The following is a 19928-nucleotide window of genomic DNA, read 5'->3' on the forward strand; positions in this document are numbered from 1 at the left end:
CATTGCTGGCTATGAAGATGCAGGTTGAGGGCCACGAGCCAAGAATGTGTTTGGCCCTAAGAGAAAAGCTCAAAAATGAACCCCCCACCAGTTTCCTGAAAGGAACGTAGCCCTGCCGACATCCTGTCGTTAGCCTAGGGAGACCCATTTCAGACTTCTGACCTCCCAGAATTGTAAGATAATAAATTTGTATCATTTTGAGTTGCTGAGTTTGTGATGATTTGTTACGGCAGCGACAGAAAACTAGAAAGCGGCTAAATCTTCAAGAGGAGTGGGAGGCGTGCAGAAGGAAATTAATCAGTCTGACCCTGGTAATAATTGTCGTCTCTTTTAGGTAGTGGTTGAGCTAGGAAAATTTGAAGGGAAGAAGTTTAAAAATTCTAATTTGAAAGATGGACATGCAAAAATGGAGGGCGAGCGTGCACAGCTCCAGCCATTCTTTGAGAAAGAAGGACTGACCCCGAGTAGGCAAAAAACACTGACGACTGAGAGCTACCCCGTGATGCTCTGGTGGTCCCCGCTGACCGGGGACACCAGGAGGCTTGGCCAATGCGGGGCAGACACTTGCTTCTTCACCATCAACAGGACCTACCTCCATCATCGCATGACCAGAGCCGTCCTTTTCTATGGTAAGCTGCGCTTTTGCCTTTTGCCCCTTGTTTGCGGACATCCTGCTTCAAAGCTGACTCACTGCTCTCCCGCCAAGGAGAGGGTGGTGGGGCTGCCCTTGAAAGCAGGGCTCTTTGCCTGAACCGTATTTGAGTCTACACTCATGACTGTAATGAAACCTGGATATTTGGGTTTTCGAATCGCTTGCGGTGCATTGTTTTTAACCAACTGAATTAGAAGTTCAGTTCATTAATGAGGTCTGTTGAGAAAAATAGAGTGAAGACAGTACACTTTTCGGGCTGCAGCTTTCCAATTCTAACTAAGTAGGTCACATAAGCTGCAGATGGGGTTCTGGTGCAGCAGGGTTGACAAAGAAAAGACAGGAAAATGATTCGGGTATCCAGAGCTGACCTAATTAACGAAACTGGAACCTCGAAGGATTATGCGACCGTGAAGCTTTTGTGGACCAGAATATTTTTGACCTTGCTGCCTTTGTAGCTTACTTTTTCTTCTTTTTAGACACGATTCACTTACTTAATATAAACATATTTCTGGAGGTAATAATTCAAGACTTTCACCGAGAAATACAGTGAATCCTCTGTCTGGTTTGAGTCGTTTGAGATCAACAGTTCTCTGACACGAAAATTAAGCAGTCACAAGTGAATACATTATTTTTTAAAAACAAAAGTCCATAGAGTTACAGAATTTATTCTTAGAAACCATCACCATAGTGATTTCAAAACACAACTCTGCGTTTTTAAGCAGCTCTCTTGAAGCGTGTCTGTCGTGACGGAGGGGTTGGAGTACCGTGGGGACAGTGAGGGTCGTTCGAGTGGGGAACTGCTTGTGTTTTAGGTAAGTTTCTAAATAGAAGTTTTAGTAACTATAGCTACATGGACAGAAAGAGGAAAGTCAGCTACTGAAATGTCTTCCCTGGGAATGTGGATGTTAGCACACCTTGATGAAGGCTGGGGGTCATGAAGAGGAAGACTGTGGGGTTGGTCTTCCTCAGAGGACGAGTACAGCTCAGCTCTGGGACTGGATCCTGAGTGACTGGCGTGGGGCCTGGTACCTGCACCCCCAGGTGCCAGCTCCTTGTCCCCCTCCGCAGATTCCAAAGCTCTTTCTTGAATGTGATCTCATTTGCTTTTCAAAACTGCCTTGTGGGTGGGAGTTATATCTGTTTTATTTTATTTTTAATTTTTCCCCCATTTTTCAGTTTCATTAGGTAGAATTGTCACAATTTGACTGCACATATACAATATATTGCATGTAAATACATATACACAATATGCTGCACATATTTTAAAGTTTGCACATATGTACTGTTCATTGTGTCTAAGAACGTTTAGAGCTTTAGCTTTTTAAACTTACATAGTTATCAAAGGAATAAAGCCAACTACAAAATAAGAATTAATTCAAAAAGATACATACAGCTCACTATTAACAGCAACATTATTTATAATTGCCAAGATATGGAAGCATCCTAAGTGCACATCAATAGACGGAGGGATAAAGAAGATGCAGCAGATATGTAATGGAGTACGGGAGTTATGTCTATTTTAATGAAGAGGAAACTAAAGCACAGAGTTAAAAGGCTTGTCCTAGGTCACTTACGTGGGTGGTAGGAGCCAGGACTTTCTCCTAGTGAAAGAGTGTGGGACATAATGGTCTGAGTTACATTTCCAACTTTGGAGAAGACGTAAAGGAATAATCAGAGGTGGGTCCTATTATTCAGGAAGACGTCTTGAAGGATGTGAGTTAGGAAGGTTTTAGAAAAGATGTGGTGGATACAAGGAGAGAGTGTGGAGGGCTCAGATACAGAAGTATCATGAGCACAGCAGCAAGCATCAGCATTCTGGTAAGCTCTGTGGCCCAATGTGTTAATGAAAAGGTTTTAAAAACATCACCTAAGTGACAGGGTCCCACAGGCACCTGCTGTGGATTGCCAGGTCTCAGAGGGTTGTCGTGGGATGGGTTTAGAACGTATGGTGCAAACACAGCAGACATTGGGGATTTCTCAGTGTCCTCGTGTACCTGCGTATAAAGGGCCAGGGCTCCCAAGGTGGGTCCTCTCTGGGACCCTCATGCCTCAGTGTCTCCTCACTTTTTCCAGTTCACCAAGCAAGCATCGGTGAGACCTTAAAGAACCGAATGGTGTTGATCTAAATAGAAGATTCATGCTTATACCCCAAAGCTGATTTATTAGAGTGTTTTCTTCATAGTAACGGGAGTACTGCTGTTCATTATTCAAGGTGCCTCCTCCCAGTGGTCAAGTTAGCCGGAAAATGGAATGAGAATCATAAGGCTGCTTGGTGAGCTTGGAACTAAAGTTAGCATTTTGCTGGTCTTGAGGACTAGATCATGCAGAAAGGACATCACCTGCTTGGCCTCCTCTGTCCCTAGCAGACTGCTGGTAGTTGTGGTCACTGTCGTTATGGGTCCCCACTCTGTGCCGGCCACCAAAGATCCGCTCTCCACATGTTCTCTTGTTTAAAGTCACACCACACTGTGTGTCACCCTTGGTGTCTTGACCATTTTAGAGATGAGAGAACGGGCTCATAGAATGGGGCTGACTTGCCCAAGGTCACATAGATGGTGGGTGCCTGGTCACGTACCCAGACGGAACCTCTGATTCTACACTTGTGCCCTGCTTACTGATGTTCCACCTCACTGTCTGCACCGGGGGCCACAAGCGTGCATGCCAGAGCCAGCGTCTTTTTCCTTTAGAAATGCTGGATGAGCAGTGAGTCCTGTTACCACCATCTCACCATCTCCCAGGTTTCATGCAAGCACTGACACTTTTGTTTACTCATTTCCTTTTAGACATTTCTTTCATTCATTCATTCATGGCCTGTGTGATGAGCAAGCATGATGTCCGGAATGAGATGAGCACACGTTCTTCCTTTATGCTTCTTCCTGTGCCTTGAAGACCTTGTTCAGGGGGTTAGTCTTCCCCTGACTGACTAACTAACTGAAGAGCCCCAGCCTTTGTGCTCACTGTCAGGGAATGCACAGTAGTTTTCAGAATTATTCGGTCAGGCCTGGGCGTTCTTTTCCCCATGTTTCTGGCTTAGCCTCCCCCACCCTTCCTGATCCTCTCTGGTCTTTAAGGGCATGTAGGAATATAAAAAAAAGGAGGAACAGAAGCGGCTGAAAATCTGCACGCCCGTCTTGGGTCAGGCTCCAGAGTCTGAAAGGAAGCACAAAAGGGATGAGTGCCAAGAGTCGGGCGCCCTCCTGCTGGCTGGCATCAGGAGGCAGGGACAGACTGCACTCCCGCAGCTTCAGCAGTTTGGGCCAGTGGCTCCCCTGGCACCCATCCAGTCCTTGGCAGATTCTCTGACACCCAGAGATCCGCCGAGACCACCCGGCAGCTCATTCTTCAGAGCAGACAACCACACCTCGCATAGGCACCCAAAATAAGACTAGGCAGCTTTAATGGATGCCTTCTCTTTGCTTTTAAAAATGAAACAAAACAAAAGCAACTTCAGCTGAAGGGTAAGTACAGCAAAAGATTTCAAAAGTTTTCAAAGAGTTGTCATTCACAGCTTGATCCACCGCATCTAGATAAGTTCCAGGGCACAGACGGGAGCGTCCTGCCCTTCGAGAGGTGGGGGTTCGGTGGGGCAGTCACCTGCGTGTTGCACAGGAATGGCCAGCGTCTGTCTGTCTGTCTGTCAGCTAGCTTTGTGTTATATTGCTGCATAGGCTGGAAATCTCCTGAAATATTAGACACTTTATTAGTGAAAAAAAAAATAACCTCTCTGGAGGAAGGAAGTAAACTCCTGGCGCTGAATAACAGAACTGAAGACAAAGCAGAGTGTTTCAGGGAACAATGGTTTCCTGGCAGAAGTTAGCTATTGAGAAGGATTAAGAGTAGAACACTGGACCAACCTTACGCTTTGAGTCTGTGTGAAATAGACCATAATACTGCATTTTTTTGAGGAATTCAGTGCTATATATGGTATTTGTGATTTGGGAGCATTTGAGAATGTCTCAGGACGTATCCCTCGCCGATATCGGGGCCTATTCCTTATTCATCTGTGCAGCTGGCATCTAAGAAGCATTCACTCTGTGTGCAGCCATGTGCTGGGTGCGGGTTACAGTGGTTCTGGGACCTGGTTCTGTAAGCTGGTCTACAACATGCTCTGCCCTCAAGGAGCTCGTGAAATGGGTAGATAGGACGCTCCCAGGCAGGGTGGTCAGGGAGGCCTCTCTGAGGACAAAGCATTTGAGGCTGAGGCTTGAAAGACGGGAGGAAGGTGGAGGGAGTTCACTTCAGCCCCAGGGAACAGCTGGTGCAAGGGAGAGCAGGAAGGAGTTTGATGTGATGGAGGGTCAAGGAGAAGGCCCTGGGCTAGGTGCCCCGTGGGTGCAGAGGAGAACCGTACGAGATGAGATCTGGATGGGAGATGGGGGCCAGGTGATAAAGGGCTCCCTAAGACAGGGGAGTGGATTGGATATGCTTGAAGGGCAATGGGGAAAGAGGAGGTTTTTTTTTTTTTTTTAAGTTATCTTTTTATTGGCTCCAATTTCTCTCTTTCCATACTTTTTAAAAATTTATGTATTTATTTTGTGGGGGAGGAGGCAATTAGGTTTATTTAGTTGGTTATTTAATGGAGGGACTGGGGATTGAACCCAGGACCTTGTGTATATTAGGCATGCACCTTGCCACTGATCTGTATGCCTCCTCTGCTTAGAGCAGAAGGTTTTAAGCAGGGTGCTGTGCTCTGATTCTTGTTTTGTTCTGTCCTGATTTATGCTTTAAAAAGATCCCTCTGGCTTCTCCTTGGAGAATGGATTAGAATGTGAAAGAAAAAGCAAGACACTGTTTCTGTTAAACATGGGAGCGATGTTGCTCCGGATGAAGGTGGGAGGCAGTGGAGAAAGAAATGGGTAGATTCGAGTTGGGATTTCAAGGTAGAATTGATGTCCTGGTGTCTTAGTGGGATCTGTTTTCTTTATCCAGGTGTCCAAGGAGAAGCATTCACTATGCTTATTGACTTAACTCCTTGGCCTCACAGACACTTAGTTCAAACTCACGTTACCAACTTACCACAACTGTGGTGCATGAAAAAACACAAATGCAGGTGTTCCTTTCCTTCTTGATGGGTGAAAGAAAAAGTCCATAAATGATTGATCACTAAATATTTTGCTCCCATAGGCATGTAAATATTTAATCCTTAAGGTTATTGACATCTGCGTATTTTACTGTTGTGAGTGCAGACGTCTCACTTTGACATCCAGATGACTGGTGACTGTATTTCAGTTCACGTGAGGAGCAGTAATTAAAATCTAAGTGTGCACGGGTAGTGATCTGACTCACTGCCAAAACTTTAACGTCTGCAAATGTGAATGCAAATCAATCAGACTCATTCATCTACTGGTGAAGCCATTGGTATTTAATCTGTAAGTCTAGGAGAAGAACATGCAGTATCATTTATATGGGTTACACCCTGTCCTGCCCCTTCTAAGAATCCTGAGTCACCAGGAAAAATTAAAAGGAAAACACAGCATTTTGTTTCCCATCCCATAATGAGGTCCAGAATCTGTGTTCTTTACGAAGCTTCCCGGGAAGCCGTGATGGGGCCAGTCTGGGGGAGAGGAGTACCGGGGACAACACTCAGATGATCTCTCCGGTGGCTTCCACCACTAACATTTTATGACTTAATGTGAAATCTCTAAGTTCCATCGTGGGAATCTGTAGATGTGTCTTTGCTTTTGTATCCTGTTGTCACTAATGTACACCTATGATTTATTCGATGCTTAGTCTTTGGTAACAGAATATCCAATTATAACATTATGCCTCTGGGAAAATAAAAGCCCCTTTAAAGACATCTGCCTTGTGACAGTGTTTCCAAGAATGTTTTATGTTGAGACTGGAAAACTAAGTGAAAATGTAGATTTTGATGATTCCTTCAAAGGAATTGTGCAAGTAGGGTGTTCTTTTAGCCACATGGGCACAATTTAGTCTTTTGGAGGTACTTAGTTATTGGACCAGGTGATGCCTGAAGGTATCAGGACCAGGGACCTCTGTTAGACTGTAAGATTTTCATTATTTAGCTGATGCTGAGCAAAAGCATGGCGCCAGGAGGGACGAGATGGAAGTTTTTCTCTATTGTCTCCACCCAGCAGCACATCGACCTAGAGTGCACATCCTTGGGGGACGTGGGGGAAGGAGTCTGCCTGTTGCTGTAAAACAATTGAGTGAGGCTGGCAGGGGAAGGGGGGAGCAGGGGTTCAAGGTCATTTGACTCAGCTGTCTGCTGCAGTGCACACGTTCCTAGATTCCTTTAAAACAATCCCTTTAAATTCCCCATTGATCGATGACTAAATCTCCTGGTTTCAGACACTCAAGTCTTTGCTACGTGATCGGCTTGCGTGTCCCATTTTCTCTTTACTCTCAAGGCAGTGAAACTCTAGTTTGTATTTTCATACATGACATCAAGCAGTCGGCAGACTTCCTGGTTAAGCTGTCCCACAGTTTGAAGTGAAGGCTAATGCTCACACTCTGCTTTCTCAAGTTGCCTACTTTCTGCCTCTAAACTCAGCTTTCCTAACACTCCCTGGCCTGGTCAGCAGTGTAGGGAGAGGAGATGAATGCACAAGGATGAAAGGAGCATTTTTGCTTTCCGTGGCAACCGAGTGACTTCTGCCTTTGCTCATCCTGTACCTTTGACCCCTTAGCCAGTGCTCTGTCTTAAATGACATTTGGTGCCAGGACACCACGAGGCTCATATAAGGAGTTGACTTTCTAGGTCACAGCCTGTGAAAGGATGGTTGGTAATGGCATTGGGGGCATGGTGGTGGTGAGTTTCAGCACATGTGAAAGATTTGCTGGGCTTAAATATGGACTAGATTATTTCTTTTCATTTTTGTTAAGGTCGAGTGTTTCTCCTCCTTGTTCTCGGTAGTCACACCTCCTCTGGCCAGCATTTTTGTCCTTGTCTCCTCTTCCTCCTCAGTTGCTCCATGCATTTCTGTCATGAACTATAGAAAGTATATATCTCCTTGTAGTCTAGGTTCTAGAAAGACTAAAAGGGGCATTTCTCCGTGGATTTCTTCTGTTGTAGCCACCAGTTACATGTGGTTCTTGAGCACTTAGTTGTATGCCTAGTCTGGAGTGAGATGTACTGTAAGTGTAGAATACTCACTGATTTCGATGGCTTAGTACAAAAATAAGAAAAGAGGCTATCTTGTTAATGATTTCTATGTTTATTATTTGTTGAAACGATGTTTTAGATATTGGAGTCAACAAAATATTTAATTTAAAATTAACTCCACCTATTCCCATTTGCCATTTTTAAATATGACTACTAAAAACTTAAAATTATTTTTGTAGCTCTCATTATGTTTCATTGGCTAGCACTACCCTAGACAATAACAGTAACTAACACTTACTGAGCACTAATGTGTTCCAGACACTGCTCTAAGCATCTCTAAGCATGTTACATGTAACTTTTTTTTTGTATTGAAATATAGTCGGTTTACAATGCTGTGTTAGTTTCTGGTGTACAGCATAGTGATTCAGTTATATATTTTTTCATATTCTTTTTCATTACAGGCTATTACAAGGTATTAAATACAGTTTCCTGTGCTATACAGTAGGACCTTGTTGTTTATCTGTTTTATATTTAGTAGTGTGTATCTGCTAATCCGGAACTCCCAGTTTATCCCTCCCCACCTCTTTCCCCCTGGTAACCACAAGTTTGTTCTCTGTGTCTGTGGGTCTGTCTCTGTTTTGTAAATAAATTCACTTGTGTCCTTTTTTGTTTTTAGATTCCACATGTAAGTGATATCATATGGCATTTTTCTTTCTTTTTCTGGCTCACTTCACTTAGTATGTCAATCTCCAGGTCCATCCATGTTGCTGCAAACGACATTATTTTATCCTTTTTCATAACGCATGTTTGAGCTCGGGCCTTACATTTACTCGTGTGATTAGTTGATTAATGCCCGCCTTTTCCACTGTCTACCTTAAGCCCCTTGAGAACAGGGCATTTCTGATTTCGCTCACTGCTGTGTCTCCAAACCTGGCACAGTGCCTGGCACACTGCAGGCCCTCAGTAAGTGCTGAGCATTCCTGAAACCTGGAAGGAGATTCTGTGGCCGGAGCGGCGGCCTGTTCCGTTTCGGGAGGAGAGGGGGCAGCAGAGAGCTGCCAGGGGAGAAACCTCTGGTGTGCCTTTTAGGTTCGAAAAGTCCAGTTTGTCTGCCGCTTAATCAGGAGTGGGGAAAGGGAGGGGAACATGCTCCGGTGGAAACTAAGAAGCAAAAGAACAGATAATCTAGAAGAGAAATGGAGCCATAGGGAGAATTTGTCGCTGGAGTTTGGTCGTGGAGGCTGGAGGGCGAGCTCAGATGGGACTTGGGCAACAGTTGATATCTTATGGCTTTTCAGGGGGCCTCTCTAGGATTGGAAAGATTCCTGCCCCAATAAATCAAAAGGGCATAGTGATGCAGGCGGGGGTAGTAAAGGAAGAGGAGAAGCCAGTTTCCTGTTGCCACCACAGCTTTGTTTGGGAGCTTATGGCAGGTGGTGGTAGTCCTTCCCCTTGCTTAGGGGACGGACCTGAAGGGGGATGGGAGGCGGGTGGGGTGGAGGGGGCTGGGGGTGCTATGGGTCATGGGAAGAGGAAGATGGGGAAACTGACTTTCCCTAAGTACCTTCTGTGTTACAGGCACGGAATAGTCCTATAAAGTCAATATGGTCCTCATTTGAAGATGGGGGTGCTGTGACTCCGAGTTACAGTAATGTCCTCCCAGCCATATTCATGTGGCTCACCTGAGTTTTAAGCCCTAACTCCCTTGTCTCAAAGACCTATGTTCTTTCCCTGATATTCTGGTGGCTTTCTAAAGATTTTGGCAATGGCCTTTTTTCCATTTGCTGTGCCTGAAGAGACACAGACCCTTTCCAGTTATGTGCCAGGTTGGTAGATTCAGAATTTATTCTAGAAACTATTATCCCTGTTGATGGACTTGTTTGCTCTTGGGAAGACTAATGTACCATCAATATAAAATATTGCAATTTAATCACTATGAGATGACAGAGGTTCACTAAGTTTGTGGGGATCATTTCATGATGTAAGTCAGGTCATTATGCTGTAGACTTCTACTGTGCGATGTGTCAGTTGTATCTCATTAAAGCTGGAAGAAAAAGAAAGAAAGAAGAAAAAACAGAAAAAATAATGGCAATTTAAGTGACAGTTTATAATCTCTGATTGCCAGCAAAGACTCAGAATCTGAAATGTCCAAGGTCTCTGTGGTGCATTTGTGAAGGTCAAAAGTTGCAAGAATTGTCTTCCCGACTTTATATGGATGGATACAAATTTATCATATGATTTTCTTGGTCGACATCTTAATCAAGTGAATAGTGATGTAGGAATTAGGATCTCTGCTCATAGATCAGGAGCCAAAGTTAGAATGACTTGGAGCAAGTTAAAGAATTTCTGACCTTGAACAGAACTGCTGGAGAAGGAGGATTCGTGTGAAACCCTGCAAGAGAGTGCTTCTCTTAAAACCCGGCCTACGCTGCTGTAGGTATTGACACCAGCGTGACTTGAACAGCTGGTCCACACACACCTCTCTGTGATCAGGAAAGCAAGTGTGGGAAGTGGGACAGGAGGTGGGGTCTCAGGGAGGAGGAACAACCACTCTGGAAGGAGAAAACAGTTGAAGTCAGGGGAAGTTCAGGGCTCCTCCTTATCTAAGAGCAGAGGAACAAGGCTTGGGACTGAACAATGTCAGTGCTTTGGCAGGGAGAGATGTGAGATTTTATCAATTAGTAAATAAAGCTTAGGAAGAAAATGCATTCTTTTCATTGCAAACCTGTGGTGAAAAGTGAGTGGTTTTGTGTGTGTGTGTGTGTGTGCGTGTGTGTGTGTGTGTGTGTGTGTGTGTGTGTTTTCTTTTGGGAGGGGATGGAGGGCGATGGGAGATGTCATTTGATCTGTCCATTTTCTCTCCAGGAGTGAATTAGATTATGTCATCTGTGTTGCCTAGTCCCTGTTCCTTAAATATTTGGTTTTGGCAGTTTATTAATGACCACAGGGGTCACTCTGTGACACGTCATCCCTCCAGGTGGTCCACAAATAGCAAAATGAGTTCTGAAATCAGTCACCTACCAGACTCACTCACTATGTTTTGAGCGTCTATGTGTCAGTCTTGTGTCCAGCACTGTATTTGGTTCTTCAATCCTCAAGGAATTGAAGAAATGACAAACAAATGGATCCTTTTCCCCAACTGAATAAATAGTTGTTAAGGAACTCAGAACACATTTCCCCATTAATCATGACCAGGTTCTAAGACCCTCCCATCAAAAGCTTTTGAATTCACACCAAAGCCATATCATAAAACTAATAGTCCAAACCTGAATTTTGGATCCTAGAAATAGGAGACTTACTGCATGGAGAGTGTAGAAGATCCAAGATAAAGAGAGTGTGCGACATTTGAAGATTTAAGTGTATCTAGAGTTTATAAAATTTAAGATGCTTTACCACGACTTGACACTAGGGGGAAGTATGTACAGTCAAACCTCATAATGGAAGCGGCTATCGAATTTTTATCATTTCCAGCTTCCCTTTTTTTATGTTCACATATTACCCCTTAATTCTTTTCATTTCATTGCATAAATAAAGGGAAAATGACATTGAAATTATATACCACCATAACAAAAAATATCTTAAGAGGATGAAGAAGTTTGTTAATTTTTACCAAAGTAATGCATAAGCAATTTTAAAAATCAAATAGTATTAAAAGTGTTTTTAAATTAAAAAAAGTTTTTTTCCCTCTCCTTTATACCTCTCTTTCCTGGAATTTGTGTTCGTATTTCTAAATAGTATCTGCATACTTGTATTTCTTGAGACAATTATTATTTTTTTAAAGACTCCTCAGACACACATATATATATGTTCCCCCCAAATCTGTCTAATATAGCCAAATTTTATTACATCAGAAATCATTGTCTACTATATAATTATTAGAATTTGAAGTTTTCATTTTGGCACTTTTCACCCAGCTTCAACAATCATCAATCTTCTCTTTTTTTTAATTTTAATTTTAAAAATTGAAGTATAATCGATTTACAATGCGTTAATTTTTGTTGTCAAGCATAGTGATTTATTTATACACACATATATATTCCAATCTTCTCTTATTTGTGTTTGATTATCCCACATTCCTCACCCTCCTATTTTAAATAATTTCTAAACATCATAACATCTCACCAGCATCGTTTACATTATTATGACTATGAAATGTTGCTCAGCATAGAGCCAGGGATTACATTTCCTTTTTTGATACTTTATTTACCTAGAGCTAATCATTGTCTTTAAAAAATTGCCTAGTTTTTATTAATTACTTGTCACTAACTTTATTTTAACAGTAGTTCATCAGATACATCACATGCCTACCTGTGTTTGTAGAATTTTTATGTGTATCAAACAAATAAATTTTAGGTACGTACGTAAAGTTTAAATAAATGGTCTGACATATTAGATCGTCTATCAGTTTTATTTCTCCTCTAGGGAACATTTGTTCCGCACCCTCCACCTGCTCTAAATTGGACTTGTTACTCATCCTGCTGAATACACTCACCCTGGGATTTCAAATACCCTGAGGATTTTTTTTTTTTTTGCTGCTTTATGTTGGATTCCCTATTTCCTAGGTCTGTTTCCCGCTTTCTTGATTTACTTCCTTGAGTGACTACAGCCCCCTTCTATTTCCTAAGAAGAGTATAAGGCAAGTTTATCTGCTCTCAGAATTTTGAAGGGTTTGCTCCACTGTATTCTAGAAGTTCGATGTCATTCTGATTCCTTTTCCTTTGTTAGTTTGGCTTATTGTTGTTTTAAACCCCAAATGAAGGTTTTCTAAAGATTCCCTTTCTTATTAAGTAATGGCACTCTGCAGTTTTTCATTCTGAGATAGAGCCGTTCAGTCAAGTTGAAAGCTGCACATCCTCTTCGGGGTATCTGCTGAAGAACAGACTAGTAGAAATACTACTCCATGGCTCATCTGGGCCTCATTCCAGCTGTGCTGTGGGTTAAAACTACTTGAGCATTTCCCTGTCTCTCTCCTTCATCCTGATTTTATGTTATTCTATCTTAATTTTCTTACGTACCTTGGATCAGTGAATGTGCTATTTTTCTCATGACGTCATTCACCGATTCTAATCCTCTAACTCCTTTCATGGAAGCTCAGAGCTATCTCTGTGGTGCCATTATGTTTTCCTGAGCACTAGCTCCAAGTTACTGGGGGAGGATTTATTTTCAAGGCTTGGCATCGGAATGGCCTTGGACCATAACACCCAGCGGCTATCCACCGCTCATTATTAGACAGAGGGGACCTGACGATGTGGTAGGAAACCTGAGTGAGACGGCTGTGCGGGATGGCCTTCAGTAACTGGCGGCCGGCCTGAAGGGCCTGGCCGGGTGGATGGCGCTGCCCTGGAGCCCCTGCGTGCCAGCTCCGCTTGAAGGTTGCAGGGGACAGGATTGGCTCTGTTGTGTCCCTGGGCCAGCATCTCAGCTATGTACTGGACTTCATTACACACCATCAGACGGGGGAGGCAACCCAATAACTTTCCATTTCCCAGTCGGGAAATAATTCTGGGAAGATGCTTGGCTCTGCTGGTGCAGTGCCAAGAGCGGCTTTACTGGCTAGCAGGGACCAGTGGACACTTGGCACATGGAAATGTACACGCAGGCACACACCCGAGGCTCGAGTCTTACTTCTTCTTTGCCGGATGTATGTCATGTGGGAGACTTCTGGCTTTTCACTTGAGAAATTTCCAGTGTGAATTCATGGAAGCTTCCCTACAGACCTTTTAAAGTCTGGGCTGCTCTCTTCTCCCACGATCATCACCAGTGGGCAGAACTTCCCCTCCTGTGGGTGCTACGGGATCACAAAGCAGGTCCCATCAGCTCAGCATCGGATGCCTTCTATTTGCAGTGCATACCAATTCTCTGGGTAGCACTGGCATCAAGGAAGAGGTGGAGAACGGAAAAGTGATGGCAAGATAACATTCTAAAAAAATCAAATATTCAAGGACTGTTTCCCTTCAAGGGTCACTTAGTGATGCAGTGAAGGACGTCTGTTTGAGTCCTCTGGACCCGCCTCGGGTACTCCACCCTTCCATCCTGGAAGTCTCCGCCTCTGTCCCCTAGTCTCTAGACAACTCTAAATGTTTCTTTGAAGAAGGTAAATACGGCGGCAGGGTCAGAGAGGAGACCACCTCCTGAACAGAAGCCCCTTCGCACGGTTTTATTAGATTAGGTTCCCACAGCTGGGGTTACCTCTGTGCTCGAAGGTGTTTATGTTGGGCTGCCCTGTTGCATTATTCAGAGGCACTGAAGTCTACCCCCCTGCCTTTTGTTGTACCTCTGGGCTTCCAGTCTTTGGAGGAGTTCATAGGTACAACGACAACAGAGCAACGTAGAATGGGAGAACATTAGCTATACTTTTCTTTCGATATTCCCGGAGAAGGAATCTGTACGATTTCCTGTTGTCAAGGACTGCACAAACTCTGAGTGAAATTTGAATTTATGTAGGAAAGTGGGTAACATGCTGCTCCCTTAGAATCCTGTAAGCACAGACTTGAGAATGACCGTAGATCTTGGATCTTCCCCGAGCCCCAGTAATCCCCCCAACAGTATCCCTAAAAGCGTCTGCTCCAGTCTGTCCCGAATCCCTTGAGTGATAGAAGATCTCACTCTTTAAAATCAACTCTTGAAAGGTGAAGTTTACAGACAACAAATGCACACATTTTAAGTCAGCAACTGGTGACAATATCAGCCAGAGGACAGAGCACTTACCCACTCCGGAAACTTCCCGTGTGCCCCTCTGTCAGTCCTCCTCCCCGCTTCCCGCTCTCTGCCCCCCACTCCCACCCCCCGGGAGACCACTGATCTGATTTCTGTCACCAGAGGTTGGTTTTGCTGGCTTAGAGACTTCATATAAATTGAATTGTCTGCTTTGGGCTCTCTTTTGTCTGGCTTCTGTCTCACAGCACATATTTGATGCCTCTACTTTCTAATCAAAAAGAGATGGAAGTCCAATTTGTAGCCCACAACATCGACTTACATGATGTAAAGTAAGACACATGCCTCTCCTGCCGTCCTGCAGCTATCGAGGGCCTGGACATGTTTGTCTTGGATGAAACTGTGGCCTTGTGGGGGTGGTGACTAACTGTCCTGAGTCACCCAGGACTCAGGAAGTTCCTCTAGCCTGGGATTTTCACTGGTGAAACTGGGTAAGTCCCAGGCAAATTGGGACGAGTTGGTCACCTAGCCCCTCCAGGAGACACGGTACAAAACAGTGGGGCAGCAGGAAGGAGCTTCTAAACAACAGAGGAAGGGCAAGAAGGATGGACATTTTGTGTTTCTTCACCTTGAGGCTCAGCTGCGAGGGACCCAGCTCTGGGAGAATCCTTCTGGAAGCCATCCAGCTGGAGGGTTTGCTGGGTTTTGTGTCACTTACCTGATTCCAACCGGTTTTTTAAAAAAACATTTTTTATAGTTTGGTTTCCTATCTTGTTTAGGACGCATTATGTTTCTTTACTTCTCTGCTTTCCAGAATGCTATTTTGAGGGCTCTGACATCGCCAACATTGAGTGCTTTTACATACCATCAAGGTTATGAAGCACATATTGAAAGCACGAAGATGAACAAATTCAGATAAAAATTACTATCATTTCAAGGTGCTTGGTTTGATGGGCTCCAGCTTGATTGTCTTGATATGTTTAATTTTAAAAAATCTAACCACTTTTTCAACTGAATTACAAGGCATTGCTCTAACGTGGCTTCTCCGAGCATGTGTGCTAATCTCTCGTTTACACAGGAACTAATTTGTTAGCTGGATGTTAGCAGAGCACATTCACCTGTTGATATTCGAGTAAACTGTAATCTGCCAGCTTTCCTTTTGGGGCTGATGAAATTCCTGGCAGTTAACTGTGCTATATGTATTTTCCACGTAAATTCTGAAATACGATACTCTTTAAAGCATGCCGGATTCCAATGGCAGTCTTTCCTAAGCAGCCCTCTGGATGACGTGTCTTTTTTGTTGTTTGTCTTGTTGTTTTGTTTTGTTTTTAATGGAGGTCCTGGGGAATTGAACCAGGACCTCGTTCATGTTAAGCATGTGATTTACCACTGAGCTGTACCCTCCCCTGCCCACCTAGCAGTGTTGGGCTGTATCTGTGAGCCTTTACGTAATATACACAGTTTGTGAGACTTTTTCATGCTTCTCTTGAGGGAGGTGTCTCATTTTTCCCCTTTAATTTTTTGATTTTTAAAACTTACCCCAAGTAATGCATGAATATATCTACTAATGCAGTTTAAACAATAAAGAAATCTACTAAGCCAGAAAGGACATTTCACCCTTACTTTCTCAGTCCCTATCCCAGTTAGATTAGTGGCTATCCTTCCAGAATTTTTATGTGTAATGGAATTCAGCCTGTTTTTTTTTTTTTTTTCTGTCTGGTTTTTTTTTTTTTTAAATAGAATCATACCATAGATATATATTGGTTTTTCCATTTAAACATATGTTTTAAAGACTGTTTTTTCTTGTTAGACTGTATCAGTTTACTTCATTATTTTGAAAGCTATGTTGGTTCAGTAGTGCAGAGATGCCTAAATTTATTTAACCCCTGTCAATGGGTATGTATGTTGCTGGTTTTCTGTTACATTACCATGAACATATTTGTATGTCTCTGCCCATATGTTTTACTCTTATTTCTCTAGATATTTGAGAATGGAGTTGCTGTGTTAATGGAAAAATTAAATTAAAATTTGGTGTCTACTGCCAAATTGGCCTCGACAAGGCTGTACCAGTTTCCCCTCAACGTTTGAATTCTTTTAACGTGTGAAACACTTGAAACAAAATGCAAATAGATAATTAAATTTCTCCAGCTCAGACAGCAAGTTGGGAATTTGCTCTGCTTTGAATAAAATCTTATTTGTTGCTTACTTATACATTTGATTTGTATAAAGCTCAGAAAAAAACTTAATACACTTGGCTTATTGACTTAACTTGCAAGTTATAATTTCATGTACTTCACATGAGCTCAGGATTCGAATGATTTTTAGTGTTTTTCCATGACTGACTGCTAAGATGTTTCCACGTAATAAACACTGATGAAAATGTGGTCAGCATGGAACACTCCAGAAGTGACCTCTGCCTAAAGGTCTTCCATACCGAAACTCAGGTTAAGAGTCTAGTTCTTCAGATGATCGGACTGATTAGCTTTCTACTTCCATATTCCAAATGTAGACAATTTAAAAATTATGAAAACTAAGAAAATTCATATTTATTTAACATACTTGTTAATTGTACATCACTGTTTTTTTCCCTTTCTTTCTTTCTTTCTTTTCTTTTTTTTTTTTTTGGTGTTCTCTGTATGTGAGAGTCTAGAAAGAAAACTGGAATCATCATTACTGTTCTAAAATACTTTTTCATTGTCTTAGCTCCTGTTCACCTACCTCTCCTCATTACATTTGACTTTTTCCTAAATAAATCTTAAGTTTTTGATTAAAAAAAAATCAATTCTTCAGCATTTCTTCACTATCCCATTTTTGTATTCTCAGAACTCACTAATTCTTTCTCAAATCATTGACTGTAAATTTTTTTTTTTTGCCAAGAATTAATGACTGGATGCCAAAGTGTTGCTAAGACTTCATTATTATTTAAATGAGGTAATAGTATCACTTACTACTTTACCATGAAATATTAACATAAGTAATTAAAATAAAATTGCTACACTTGTCAGAGTAAATGAGGCAGGAGAAAGGTCCTAAGATCATGTGATTGTCTCACCAATTCATTTCATCTCTTTCTCCCTAACTTAATACATTCTTTTATGTTTACAGAAACCTGTTGACCTCATTGGGTGGAGATGCTGGTCATGGAATCAAACAGTTAGGACTGTGAACTGAATTTCCTGTTTGCTTGGGATGGGACTGATATCATTTGCAGATGACACTTGTATGAAGGGCTTTCAATGCTTTGATTTAATTTTAAGAATTTTTTTTTTTCAAGAATTCCCAGTGGTCCCAGTAGAGCACTATCCCCTTGACAAATACTTGCTATTAACACCCAATTTCTACTTTTACTTCTTGCTCTTTCTCTACCTCTTCTTGCCCAAATAAGCTTAAGCCTGACTTTGGCAAAATAAGACCAAAAATTCATTTGTCTTTATTTTCCCAAATATCTTTGGGTACCTGCTACATCCCAGGCACTATGTTAGGTTCTGTAGGCAAAGATGAACAAGGCATGGGTCCTTGAAAGTCTCCCTGTCTGCTGAGGGGCTAGACAGGTGCTCACATAATGACAGTTGAGTATGATAAATGCTATAGTGCAGGTCCGTCCAAAAAGCCAGAGGGTAATTGAATAGGGAGCAACCACCACGAGGAGTCGGGCTATTTGCATTTGAGTAATTCTATGTTGAATTTTAGCTAATGGTTTAACATTTACATTAATAACCATAAGAGCCCTGGGGCTTATTTTGTTCATCTTTGAAGCCCCAGAGGTTCCAGTTTAATGCTTTCCAAATAGGAGGATTCCTAGAACTTTGCTTTTTAGGGGTCGCTGTCCTCTGTCTCCTGTCACCACGAATGTTGGCCGCAGTAGAGGGAATCAGAATGTGAGATGTAGAAACACCCTAATGTGGCTTTTAGTAACAGGGAGTAAATTCTTCGAGTGCCTTGAGAGATATCACAAACCCTAAAGAGGGCCACGAGAGTTCCCTGTCAGAGTTTGGCAGAACGTTGCAGGACTTGTCAAAGCTGCTTTGTTAACCAGCCCCGGGGACTGCAGCTCCTGTCTCCCCAGGGAGAGGAGGGCAGTGCTTTGGGTGGCATTGCAAACTGTTTTTCCCGCTCTGCTTTCTTCTTGGTCTTCACAAGACCTAACTCTCCTTCTTCCTAATTCTTACTGTGGAGGAAACGGAATTTCCTTCTCCGTTTAGATTTAGAAACCTTCGAGGACTTGAATGTGCTGTTAAGCTTATTGCAGACAGCTGTGGCAAGGAGGTAGCAATTGTAACAGTTATCTCAAAAGTGGAAAGTTGTTTGAGCTTTATGAAACAAATTATTTAATCCAAGGCAGGAAATGAGAACAGAGACTCCGTGAGGTCACTGTGAGTCCAGCTTCAGCTGAGGTGAGTCACAGTAGGTGTGATCTATGAACCGCTGCCATCTCCCACGAAAGCTGTGCTTTGCCCATTGTTTCATAAGCTTGAACATCTTTTGGCTATGGAGAGGTTCATTTCTGATGGCTCTCTGATAAAATCTTTTAGCAACAAGGAAGTCTTCATCTCTTTCAACATTAAAGGTCAAAAACACAGTGAAGAGGATTTGTAATTTGTGCTACAACTTAGAATGTGGTCAAATACAGCTTTCCTGTAGACCTTCACCTCCACCTCATCGTTCTTTGTGCCATCTGGTTCATCAGAATTCTGCATATTTTAATTAGCAGCTCAGAGGAGGAATTTTCAACACAGTACCTGAATGAGGAATGTACTTTTGGTTTCAAGTAATTTGATAGTTCCTTTCTTAAAGGGAGCCTCATTTTCTGATTTTATATTTTCCCTTCTTAAATAGGAGGCTTTTTTTCTGCTTCTACATTCACACCAGATGGACTAAGAAATAAGAGAAAGGTGGTTCTCAGAGGGGAAAATAGAAGCTTGGCATGGCGGTAACAAGGGGGTAGAATTGTGAAGAAACATAACATTTTTAGAAAAATCAAGGAGAAAGCAAGAGAAAACTTGCAACGGAACTTGGAATAAAGTCACAGTGAGTTACGCCTCAAGCTTTTGGAATGGGCTTCTGTATCAATCATAGTCTGATAGCAAAACAAATTATTCTAGGTGTTTCAAACAGTAGGAATTTACTACAAGAATGGATTACAAAGGGGTTAAATAGTTAGTGGAGCAAAAGAAGGGGAAGAAATTCAGGTGGACATTTCTAGAATGCTGTTAGATATCCGGTTGACGCTCAGGGGAACAGTCTGGATGGAGTGTAAATTTAGGGTCCATCAGTAACTAGGTTTAGTCAAAACCTGAGTGGGGGTGGAACCACAGTAGTAATGTTGGCATGTTTTAGAATAAATCACTGGAAGAGGAGGAGGGTATAGCTGGTAGAGTGTGTACCTAGCATGCACGACGTCCTGGGTTCAATCCCCAGTACCTCCATCAAAAATAAATAAATAAATAAACCTAACTACCTCCCCCCTCAAAAGAAAAAAAACCCAATAAAATAAATCATTGAAAAGGAGTCACTTTAGGGGAAAGTGCTAAAAGGAAGTAATCATGCTCCGGCTCCTCT

The 19928-nt window shown here is 42.5% G+C and overlaps 1 protein-coding gene across 6 annotated transcripts in view; it reads left to right on the forward strand.

The window, feature by feature from the left end:
- Positions 1 to 19928, forward strand: part of FUT10 (fucosyltransferase 10) — a 138020-nt gene that overhangs the window by 8931 nt on the left and 109161 nt on the right. For all 6 annotated transcript variants that reach the window (XM_064477471.1, XM_064477469.1, XM_031440159.2 and 3 more), the window contains one exon: positions 335 to 629. In XM_064477471.1, the coding sequence (XP_064333541.1) occupies positions 335 to 629 (295 nt within the window). The remainder of the gene's footprint in view (positions 1 to 334; positions 630 to 19928) is intronic.

Source organism: Camelus dromedarius, chromosome 22 (genome assembly GCF_036321535.1).
Source record: "Camelus dromedarius isolate mCamDro1 chromosome 22, mCamDro1.pat, whole genome shotgun sequence".
Classification (NCBI taxonomy): Eukaryota; Metazoa; Chordata; class Mammalia; order Artiodactyla; family Camelidae; genus Camelus; species Camelus dromedarius.